This window comes from Megascapheus bottae, chromosome 16 (genome assembly GCF_031878675.1).
Source record: "Megascapheus bottae isolate mThoBot1 chromosome 16, mThoBot2.hap1, whole genome shotgun sequence".
Taxonomy (NCBI): domain Eukaryota; kingdom Metazoa; phylum Chordata; class Mammalia; order Rodentia; family Geomyidae; genus Megascapheus; species Megascapheus bottae.
In genome coordinates this window covers 41,774,385-41,786,019 of record NC_143524.1, presented here as the reverse complement: position 1 = coordinate 41,786,019, position 11,635 = coordinate 41,774,385, and the positions used below count along the sequence as shown (strand labels likewise).

Sequence of the window (11,635 nt, the reverse complement as noted above, 5' to 3'; positions counted from 1 at the left end):
TCATTAAGAATATATGCCTGCCCCCCCCGTATCTCCTGTGTATGTAGAATGATTATGAGGAAAGAATGGATGAAGTAAATGTCTCTGTACTAAGTGTAACTTCCTGCCTTGACTTTGAATTAAACTTGGTTAGATAAATTCCTTTAATTGTCTGTCCTTAATCTTTAAAAAAAATGTTTTTCAGGCCGGGGGAGGTGGTTCATGCCTGTAGCCCTAGATACTCAGAAAACTGAGATCTGAGGATCAAGGTTCAAAGCCAGCCTGGGCACAAAAGGACCTGAGACTCTTATCTCTAATTCACCTCTAGAAAATGGGAAGTGGGGCTTGGCTCAAGGGTAGGGTGGAAGCCTTGAGCTGAAGAGCTCAGGGACAGCTGAGTTCAAGCCCCATGACCCACACACAAAAAAAATGTTTTTCAGGGGTGCAGTGTTAGCGTTCACTTGATTTTTCAAGGTGATGTACAGAAGGGTTACAGTTGCATATGTAAGGTAAATAATACATTTCTTGCTGAACATTATTACCCCCTCCCGTGATTTTTCTCACATAGGGTACCGAAATAAAATACAGTGAAAAATGAAAAACAAGAACTTCACACAGTGCATTGAAAACAACAACTAAGAGCCATTTTCATCACTGAAATTCTTTGTCCTGGTCTCCTCTTCCCTCTCTATTTAATGTATCTATTTCTCTATCTCTAAAACTATTCAATGTGCCTACTCATTCCCCTTCCACAGTTAATAAGCTGTCACTTTCTCAGGCCAGGACAAACTTCTAAAATTGTATGCTTGTTCTATGATGCTGTTATGTAATGAAAAGAGCAAGGGCAATAATCATGATTGAGCACAATGCTGAATCTCCTCTGTCATTTCTTCTAGACATCTCACACTTCCCACGGACTCCATCCTTACTAACCTAGGCTCAGGCTTAAATATGCCTTTTGGGAGTCTGGAATAAGGACCTTATTACTTACTGTGCCCTTACTACTTTATAAATTCCTCCTGTTTCAAGGGACTCTTGTCTGGTAAGTTTTTTCTCTCTCTTTGTCATCATTCACAATATTTAACAGTGTTGTTGGCCTCAACATTATCAGTCTGAAATTCCAATTGTAATATTATTCTTTTATATGCCAGAAAAATAGTTATGTGTGTGTATGTGTTTGTACTGATAGTTTCTCTAAGAGAATTAACAAATTTTCCATTTCTTGTGCTGTTTTTCTTCATTCTCTAAATAAATTCCTCTGTCATTGTTAAATATTTCCTCAGCCTTTTTACCCATCTCAATATATAACATTTTATACAAAATTTATGAGTCTATTCTTGGGATGTAGGAAAATCTGTATGGCACAGGGAGAAATTATGTGCTTAGACAGGATTATATTGGTAAAGTAATATAGTTCTCGTTATTTTTATTTTCATCTTTCCCTCTTAAACAATTTATCCTAAGGAAAGATCCTACATATTTTTTCTGGGAGCAAAGAGCTTCCAAATATTTATAAATATTGAGGAATAGAGGGTTGATTTTTCTCACCTTTAGATATTATCTTTCTATTTTATTAAAATTAAATTATCCAGGTGCCAGTGGATCATGCTTGTAATCATAACTACTCAGCAAGCTGAATTTGAGGATTGCAGTTCAAAGCTAGCCAGGGCTGGAAAGTCCATGCGACTCTTATCCAATCCTTTCTTCAATTCAAAAATCCTTAACACAGTTAACAAAGCTTCAATAGTCTTCCTTTTTGAAATATTATTAAGAATTTTATCTTACTATTACAGGGTTAAAGTAGGGAGACACAGAACAATACTTCCCATTCAGGAAAGGGAGTTTAAGACTCAAAACAAGCAATTTTAGGCCTTTTCACATCTTTCAAAAATGTTTGCCTGAAATATTCCCATATTTCTTTTTTTTTTGCCAGTCCTGGGCTTGAGCTCAGGGCTTGAGCACTGTCCTTGGGCTTTCTCAAGGCTAGAGCTCTACCACTTGAGCCTCAGCACCACTTCCGGCTTTTTTCTATGTATGTGGTACCAAGGAATTGAACCTGGGTCTTCGTGCATGCTAGGCAAGCACTTTAACCACTAGGCCAAACTCCCGGCCCTTGAAATATTCCCATATTTCTTAGAATGAACATGTTAAAAACAATTTATATGGCTGAGGTGGTGGCTCACATTTGTAATCCTACTTGGGGGGCTGAGATATGAGAATCATGGTTCAAAACTAGACGAAGCCGAACAGTCTATAAGATTTATGTCCAATAAACCAAAAAAGGTTTAGAAGTGGAGCTGTGGCACAAGTGCTGGAGAATTCATCTTAAGCAACAAAGTTCAGGGATAATGCTTAGCCCCTGAGTTCAAGCCCCAGATCCAGAACAAAAGAAATAAATATTGCAGAAAATGTAAACATGTTTATATTTTTCTGTAAATTATCAAATTGTGAAGGGTATATCTTTAGTTTTTTGAGTAAGCCCAGTACTGGTGACTCTCTTCAGTCCCTGTGGTTACTCCTGACATTGGGCTCTGAGGATCAAGTTTCAAAGTCAGCCTGACAAGAAACTCTGGGAGGCTCTTATTTCCAAATAACTACCAGAAAGGCAAAACTTGGAGCTGTGGCTTACAGTGGCAAAGCACTAGCCTTGAGCACAAAAGCTCAAGGACATTACCCAGGCCCTGACTTCAAGCCCTGGGACCTGCATGAACAAACAAACAAACAAACAGACAGACAGTCAAATCACTAGACAAGACAAATCAATAGATCCATCCATCAATCAATCTATAAACTTGAGTAGGGATTTGCACCAAGGCACAGATTTTTTTTCCCACTTTTCCCCTTGTGCAGAAATGATGTACTGAAGTTCCTTCCTTGGTGTTTGGGTGGCAGTGCCTATCATCCTGGTTTTGGCAAAAGTGCTGCTGCTCATGGCTGATGCTAAATATCTCTAGCCCATAAAAAGCCTTCACCTTTCATTTCCTGTATCACTGTAAGGAAAAAGTTACACTTTATCATTAGCTCAGGAAACAGTGAACTGTAGGGAAGGAAAAGTAGTGATACATTTGATAGTATGCAGAGTTCCAAGTTCTATTCTAGGCCATTCAGGAAATGCTGTGAGGACTCATTTGTTCACTGTCAGATTGATTCCATTCTATGAGGCTCCCACAGAAAGTCAGCTACACTTTGCTTCCTGCCCCATTGACTACTAAACTCCCCCCCTCTACCTCTCCCTCTCCTTCTCCCTCTCTCTCCCTATCCCCCCCTCTCTCCAATGAGGTGCTGTCATTTGTTTAAAAAAAAAAAAGACATTGACCTGGAATATATTTGCACATGCTCCGGTGTTTCATTTTGAATTCTGCAAGTAAGATATTGCAACAATCTAATATGTATTTTTCTACTTGCTACAGTCTGTCTTTCAAAGATATATCTTTCCCTTCACTTGGCACGTTCTCAAAATAATAAAATAAAAATATCTCTAGAAGACTAGGACCATTAGAACCAAACCACAGATACACAAACTAGTTTGGAATCAGGGTTTTATTTATTTTAGAAGTCATATTGCTTCACAAGCCTGTGACTCATGTTGTAATCCAGACTTCTCAAGAGATTGAGGCCCAGAAGATCAGGGGTCAAAGTCTACCTGGGCAGAAAAGTATGTGACTCCATCTCAAAGAAAGCTAGCAAAAACCATGGTTGGGTGTGTGACTCAAGTTGTAGAGCATCTCCAGGGAAAGCAAACTGAGCAAGCACAAGGCTCTAATTTCAAACCCTAGTATCAGAAAACAAAAAGGTGACATTTCTCACCCCCAAAGCAATAAAGTCAATGTCATTTCACCTTACTAAAATATATATCTAATTAGTACAGAAACATTCCTATTCTAGTGTATAACATATACATCTGTATGTCTTCCAACAGAGGAAATTAATTTTGATTTACTTAACGAAGTGACTTATGATAATGTCACATGTGAGCAGATGGGCCGTCCTTGCAAAGCTAACTTAGAGATTGAACTTCCTTAAGGTCCAAATCTTGACTTTTGTCTAAGTACCCACAAAATCATGGAAGTTTCAAATCCAATGGCCAATGTGATTATCAAATCACATCTCACAGGCTCAATAAATACAGTCTTGGGGGATATTATGCACAATTTCCTTGATATTAAACTTGAATTATTTTTATTTACAAATCTTTGTAAGCAAAATACTGGTAGCTCATACATGTAATGTTAGCTACTCAGAAGGAGATCTGAGGAGTTTTGTTCAGTCAGTCTGGGCAAGAAAGCACCTGAGACTCTCATCTCCAATAAGCTATTTAAAAAGCTGGAAATAGAAACTGTGACTTAAGTGGTAGAGCATTGGCCTTGAGTGGAAAAGCTCAAGAATAGAGTTTAGGACCTGTGGTCAAGCCCCAAGACTGGCACGCTCACGCTCACAAACACACACACACACACACACACACACACAATCTATATTCTTTCTCAATTCCTCTCTCTCTTTTTCTTTCAAAATTCCTCTCTTTCACACAAGCAAAGTTATACATATATCTTCATTTAACTATGTTGAACATAGTCTCTAAAACATCATAGAAAATAATAAAGTAGTTAATTATAAAAATAAAAATAAGATCAGGTCAGTAAATCCCCTCTAATTTGACACTGAAAGAAATAGTTGCTACTATAATCAGTAAACAAATGATTTCTTCAGAGTGCCTTGTTTTCCTGGAGGCTTCCTTGTGTTTCATCACATTTACACTGAGGGAATTCTAAGTGTGAGTACCAGAAATTCTAAGACAAAGAATAATTACTTATTCATTGATGGATTATTTCATTGAACACATCTTTTCTTGCCAACATAAGAATTTGAACAGACTAGATGGAAATGCAACATGATGTGTGCTTTTGTGTCTGTGTTGTGTGTCTCTGTGTGTTCTCTAATGGCTAACCGAAGTGAATAAAATTATGTCATGTGCCTCTATTCAAAGTTTTAAAGTCTATTCATGAGGAAGAGCTGTTGGCCATATCTTTTGTAATTGGTTACTACTTTTCAATGGAATATGCTTCTAAAGAATTAGAAGTGAACATCACAACCCAAATTCCAGTTAAATTCACACTTGGCTGGGCACCAGTAGCCGTACTACTTAGAAGGCTGAGATCTGAGGATCACAGTTTAAAGTCAGCCACGGTAGGAAATTTTATGATTCTTTATCTCCAATTAATCGACAAAAATGCTTAGAAGTGGAATTCTTGATTAAGTGGTAGAGGACTAGCCTTGAGCAAAAAGGTTCAGGGACAATGCCAAGGCCCAGAATTCAAGCCCCAGGACTGATATACACATAAAAAGAACATTTTCAAGACACAAGAGATAACAAGGGAAGGACAGCTGAAAACCAAAATCTTAAGGATGGTTTCTTATTTATGCTATTGAAGACAGTAAAAAAAAAAAGTGTAAGGTAGGATACTTGACTCAATCTCTAGAAAAGCTCAAAGCTCATCCTTAGCTCATTATAACTAGCAAAGAATGCTTCCTAGATTGAACAGAAATGACTGTTACCACCATGTGAGTTTTATCTGAGGTCGTATAAATAGGAACCAATGCAGGAACCCTTTTTCAATCTCATCACATCGCCATCGCGAACCAGCTTCTTACATCTCTAAAGAGCATCTACATTCCCTTTCTTCCTTTAAAGATATGAATTACTTCACAGTCAACTTTCCCTTCCTAGAAGTACTATCTAATTGAAGCCACTAAGAGTTCTTTATCTTAGATGATCTCATAAAACCCTATTCTCTATTCCTCCATAGCTCCCAGTACAATATTCTACTGCCTGTAGTACCTTCACACTGGAATCATCAACATAAATTATGAGAACGTAGAAGAAAAACTTGACATTTCTTATAACATTCTTTGATCTTTAAACAATCTGGTAGGAAGGTCTTATTCCCCATTCTGTCTTCAGATGATCAATTTCTAGAGACGCAGGAGCCTCCAGAATGCACCAAGTTAGCAGATAGGGATATCTTTGGTACTTGTAGATCAGAGAAGTGATCAAATTCTGTCAAGAAGCCTGCTCCTGTAAAGTAAATTCCTAGCAAATCTGAAGTGCTCTGACAATCAGAAAGCATCAAATTCCTTAAAAACCCAAGTGGAGATGCAGATGTAAACTTATACAGTAAAGAAGATCTCAACTTGGTATTGAAACAAATAAGCATAAAACCTACTTCTTTTATTTTTTTGGTTTGTTGTGGGGCTTGAACTCTGGGCCTGGGCAATGTCCCTGAGCTCTTCCGCTCAAGGCTAGCACTCTAGCTCTTGAGCCACAGCACTACTTCTAGTTTTCTGGTGGTTAATTGGCAATAAGAGTCTCATGGATTTTTGTGCCCAAGCTGGCTTTGAACTGCGATCCTCAGATCTCAGCCTCTTGAGTAGCCAGGATTATAGGCAGCAGACATTGGTGCCTGGCTCCTACTTTATTCTTATCCAGAGGATGAACAACTTTTAGGGCCATACTCTCACAATATTATCTCTATTGGCTTGACATGGGCTTAACATTACACTAACCTGCTACAACATAAAAATCTGTTTTGTCACTAGCTCCCAGAACATTGCCATTAGTTGTTTTATAAGTAGAACTGAATACTTTGTCTCACTACTAGTCAGAATCCCTAGACAGTAAAAACATTGAAACTGAGTGATCAAATAACAAAGATCTCTCTGCCATTCAAGAACTTTTGACAAATCACTACTAAATATGAAATCTTCTGTTGAAATGCTTTATGCTACTTTATTCTGTTTGGTCTTGATTCTAACCTCAACAAACTTCAGAAACATGCCCATAATTTCAGTTAAAAAGGCAAGACTGTGTTCCTGATCAAATTTGTGTTATCTGTGACAAAAACATCAGTTCACTATTGAATAGTAACTTTTACAATATATAGAACATTTAGAAATAGCAAATGGTTAGTGGCCTCCACTTACCAAAATACTGAAATATTTGATCTCAGTTCTGGAGCTTGAACTTAGAGCCTTGAGCCCTGCTTGACTTCTTCAGTTAAAGCCAGAACTCTGCCAGTTGAGTCACAGCCCCAGCTCTGGCCTTTTCATGATTAATTGGAGATAAGAGTCTCATGGGAGCCCACAAACATATAGCCACCAGATATGTTGGACATATGTTGGAAGAAGGGAAGCCTCTTCAACAAATGGCAAAACTGGTTATCTATGTGCAGAAAACTGAGCTCATTCATGTATATACTGCCTTTCCAAAGGAGGTTAGCACCTTCTGGCCATGAGCTTTGTATTTCTAAGGGAGGGGATATTTTTAAAAATTAATCTAGAATATCTGGATTCAGAAGTAAGCCACCATAAAGAAGCCTGTTAGAGAGACACAGTCAGAATGTAAAGTCAAAATATGCCCCCCCCCAAAGTGCACAATTCATCATTCGGCAATACTTTCTTCCTTTCAACCATATGCCTTGGTTTCTAATGCCTACCTGCTGAGGATCTTACCTTTGTCTTCATCTAGCTTTACTTGGTTCCACAGGTTAGTAACCACAGCTGTTTCTTTGCAGTAAAACGTATCACTGCGTTAAGCCTTGGTGCTTACTGGTGACCACAGATGAAAAGGAAGCAGGAATGGTGGCCATATTCTGTGTGGCTGTGTATTTCCTTTCTTTTTTCCTGATGAAATGAGGTTGTTGTTGGTCAGTGGTGGTCTGACCTTAGGATAGAGTTTTGAAAAGGAAGGTTTGTAGGGGGGCTATTTGTGTCTCAGATAGCAATAGGTGGCTCCCATTAGGAGAGACTACTGGCCTCTCCACTAACTTCCATTCTGTTCTTCTTATCACTGTTACCACATTCCCTAAAGTGACTTATATACTAACCCGAAGATGTGACTTGGAAGCAAGAAGGCCCAGAGAGTATTCAGTAAGATGCTGCTGTGTACAGATGCTACACCATTCTACTATTCAGTTACAATGCATATGGATGAAACCTCAGTGGCTCTGAGTCACTAATTCCCTAAAGCCTAGATGGAACTCATAATTGTAAAATTCTTTTAAGTAAAAAGTATCCCAGTCCAATATCAGTATGCAAACAGGATGGAATAAAATAAGTGGTTTACACAGGAAGTGAAAATGGCTTCACTTTTGTTCCTATTAATAACATTCCAGCTGAGCAAAATTTATTCACTGATAATATCTATGAAGTTTTTGGCAGATACTCTCCACTCATTGGTGTGAGAGAATAGTCAATTTGGTGTTAGAGAAAGGCATTAATATGCCTAACAAAGAGAATAATACCCAATTCCGTGGGCATGAGATGATCCGTGTCTAAGCTCTACTGTGCCATATTCCTTTACAGGGTTTAACTTCCTCATATCTAATCAGACAGAGTCAGTCTTCACTGACAGCATCCCACACACTGTTGTGGTTGTGAACTGCAGCACTTTGGTTTCACATATCTCAAGCAAACACTTACAGATAGTGACTGGGCATAATTCCAGAAGCCAAGAAAATGGTTTATGCCATTATTTTTTTCTCAGAGCCTATTATCCCTGCACACACACTTAGAGCTCCAGGACTCTGATTTCTTTTGCTTCTCCATAAGATTAATCTGTGCAAAAACTACAGTTTCATAAACTGCTATTTTTGAATACTTAGAAGTACTTAAACACTCATACTTAGACCCAAAGTGTTAGAACTTAATTAGAAAATAAATTATTTCTGTCTACTTAATATTGAAAGAGACTTTGATCTGTTCAGATCTTGGGAATTATCGATATTTTGGTGTGGCTTTACTTCCATGACATAGAAATCAACGAATACATCCAACTTTGGTAAGGTCTCTAATCTATCTACCACCCACATGCAGTCTAATTGTCTTGAACTGTCTGTCCATCACAAGATTACATTCTTTTCAACAAATGTAAATTAACTCTCAATTATACAAGAAACCCAGTGAATCTGCTTTCCCAGTTGATCTATACAATTTCTTACTTCCTTTGGATAGCCCGCTGTGGGTCTATTGTTCAGACACCATGTGTCTTGAAGGGTTTCTGATAATCAGCTACTTTATTTTCCCCACAAATATCTCCACCTCTCCCCAACACTTATAATGATGTCTAGGCCTTCACAGGCAGCATTTCACCTGCATAGTTGAGTGTTAGTTCTCCTAAGGCCCTGAGGATGACGTAACTATGGAAAGGCATATGTCAGCACACAATGCACAAAATTCCTAAATAAAGAAAAAGCCAGCTGGGTGCTGGTGTCTTATGCCTGCAATCCTAGCTAATCAGGAGGCTGAGATCTGAGGATTGAGATTCAAAGCCAACCCTGGGCATGAAAGTCTGTGAGACTCTTATTTCCAATTCACCACCAGAAAACCAGAGGTAGCACTGTGGCTCAAGGGGCAGAGTGCTAGCCTTGAGCTGAAGAGCTCAGGGATAGCACAGAGGCCCAGAGTTCAAGCCCCACGACCACCGCACCCACCCCCAAAAAAGAGCCAGTTTTTGTAGTTAACTCGAGACAGGTATCAACTGTTCTGACTGCCAACATCTGCCACCATTCTACCCTCAGAGAAGCTATGAAAAGCAAAGCCCTGTTGAAAACTAGCTTGCACTACATAGCAAAGCAATATACTCCCTGCTTACACCTTGACTTCTTAAAGCCCGGAATAATTTTCATATACTGAACTCTGTATTTGTCACTATGCCCCCAACCAGCCCTGAAGGCACCCTTGTCTCCTCTAAAGTGTCTTATTCTAAGAGTCCTGGATTCAAAAAGCCCTTTCTTCCCACCAGCACTCTGCTACTCCTTATGCTTTCCCTTCAAGTTATCTTACATGCCTGTGGGACAATGTTTTCTTCTGTGACTTTCCTCAACAAAATCCACTACTCAGGCAAAAATAAGTAGGACTCAGCATGCCCCCATATACATAAAAACAAGCAAACACATACACATAACCTCAACATAAAATTTGGGGGCTTATAAACTTAAAAGTATATGAAATGAAGGACAATCATATGATTGCTTAACAGAATGCTTTTATTATTTGCATAATATGAGGGCGAGAACTCTGTGGAAGTTCTTCAGTGTGGACGGAGACTCAGTGATACTTAGAGACCAGAGCACTGGCAACTCCAGACACCATCTTCTGATAGGCAGCCTGCGCCTCAGGGGTGAACTCCTTGCCCAAAGTTTTTGACAAAACAACTACTAGCACATTTCCCAGGAGCTATAAGTCAGAAAGAGACAATAGATATAAAGACAGTTAGCAGGGAGCTCAAGGAGATGCTTGACTGGCCTCGAGTTATCTGAACACCCAGCCCTCACTCAGAATCAAGCCCATATGAGCTTCCCTCTAAGTGTAGAGTTTCACAAAGTTAATAAACACAGCTAGTTTTTATTCCCTTGTAAAGTCTAATTTTGGTTTTTTCTTATGACGGACAACTCCAAATTTTAGGGACTGCCCTTCTCCTGAAGTCGGAAGAAATCACTTTGGGCTTCAACACGTTTTATAAAAGTGTCCACCAACTATAGGGATGGTCTCTGCAACACATGTTTGACTGCCTAGGTTCCTTTGAGTTTTAATGAGCCAGTATTATGCCTGGGTTTCCAAGGCCATTCCATAATACATCTAAGTGAATTTATAATAAACAAAAATGAGGAAAAATGTGATATTCTTTCTCTAGAAACTTGCCTTAAAGAAGATTATTCTTAGCAAGATTTTATTGAAACCAATCCATTTTTCTCATTGCCCAATCAAGGTTTCTGTCAAAGCTAGTAATATAGAGAGAAATTTCTATTGATTTCCAGAATCATCTCTCTACACAAGCACTGTCTCAGCTAGGTTAGGATTGTGAGGCTGCTTTACATTCAAACTCAAATTCACAAATACCTCACATCTTCCACAGAGTCTCAGCCCAACAGTCAGCCATATTTCATTTCCTAAGGTGAGAAGGCTTAGCATCTGCCCCACTGACCTTGAAGTTCTCAGGATCCACGTGCAGCTTGTCACAGTGCAGCTCACTCAGGTGAGCAAAGGTGCTCTTGAGATCATCCAGGTTCTTAATGGCATCTCCCAGGGAAGTCAGAACCTTCTTGCCGTGAGCTTTGACATTGGGGTTCCCCATGATGGCATCAGGTGAGGAAAGGTTACCAAATTTGTCAAAGAACCTCTGGGTCCATGGGTAGACAACCAGGAGCCTATGGAACGGAACAGTCAGAAAAAGCCTCACGTCTGGATAAGAGGCCTGAATTTCGGTCAAGCAGTCTCCTTTCCTCCCTTGCCCTGGCCCCTCGGAGCTTACCTTCCCAGGGTTTCTCCTCCAATTTCTTCTACATTCACATGTCCCCAGATGTTGGTGATGAGAGCCTTCTCTTCAGAAGTGAAATGAACCATGGTGTCTGCTCTCGGAGCTTGCTGGACAGCTCGACGTTTCCAGCAGAAAGTGTGAGCGGATGCTAGAATGCACGTCCTTTTATTCTTTGTTCTGGACCTGCTGGCCCCTCGCTTCCCCTGGTACTCTGAAGCTATTGGTCAAGGCCAGCTGATCAGTCAAGCCAGGGGTGGGGTCTGGTTGGATCGGCTTTCCACAGACATTTTCATTCAGATAATGTCAGGGAGGGCCCCCCTCAGCGAGGAGACCCTGCTGTTGAAG

General features: G+C 39.6%; 1 protein-coding gene across 1 annotated transcript; it reads right to left on the bottom strand.

Moving 5' to 3' along the window:
• Window positions 1–10,080: 10,080 nt before the first annotated feature.
• LOC150053358 (hemoglobin subunit gamma-like) lies at window positions 10,081–11,376 on the bottom strand. Its single transcript, XM_090349050.1, has 3 exons — window positions 11,285–11,376; window positions 10,958–11,180; window positions 10,081–10,209 (listed from the first exon to the last, which is right to left on the bottom strand). The coding sequence occupies exons 1-3, from the start codon at window positions 11,374–11,376 to the stop codon at window positions 10,081–10,083; spliced, it is 444 nt and encodes a 147-aa protein (XP_090205176.1).
• Window positions 11,377–11,635: the final 259 nt, after the last annotated feature.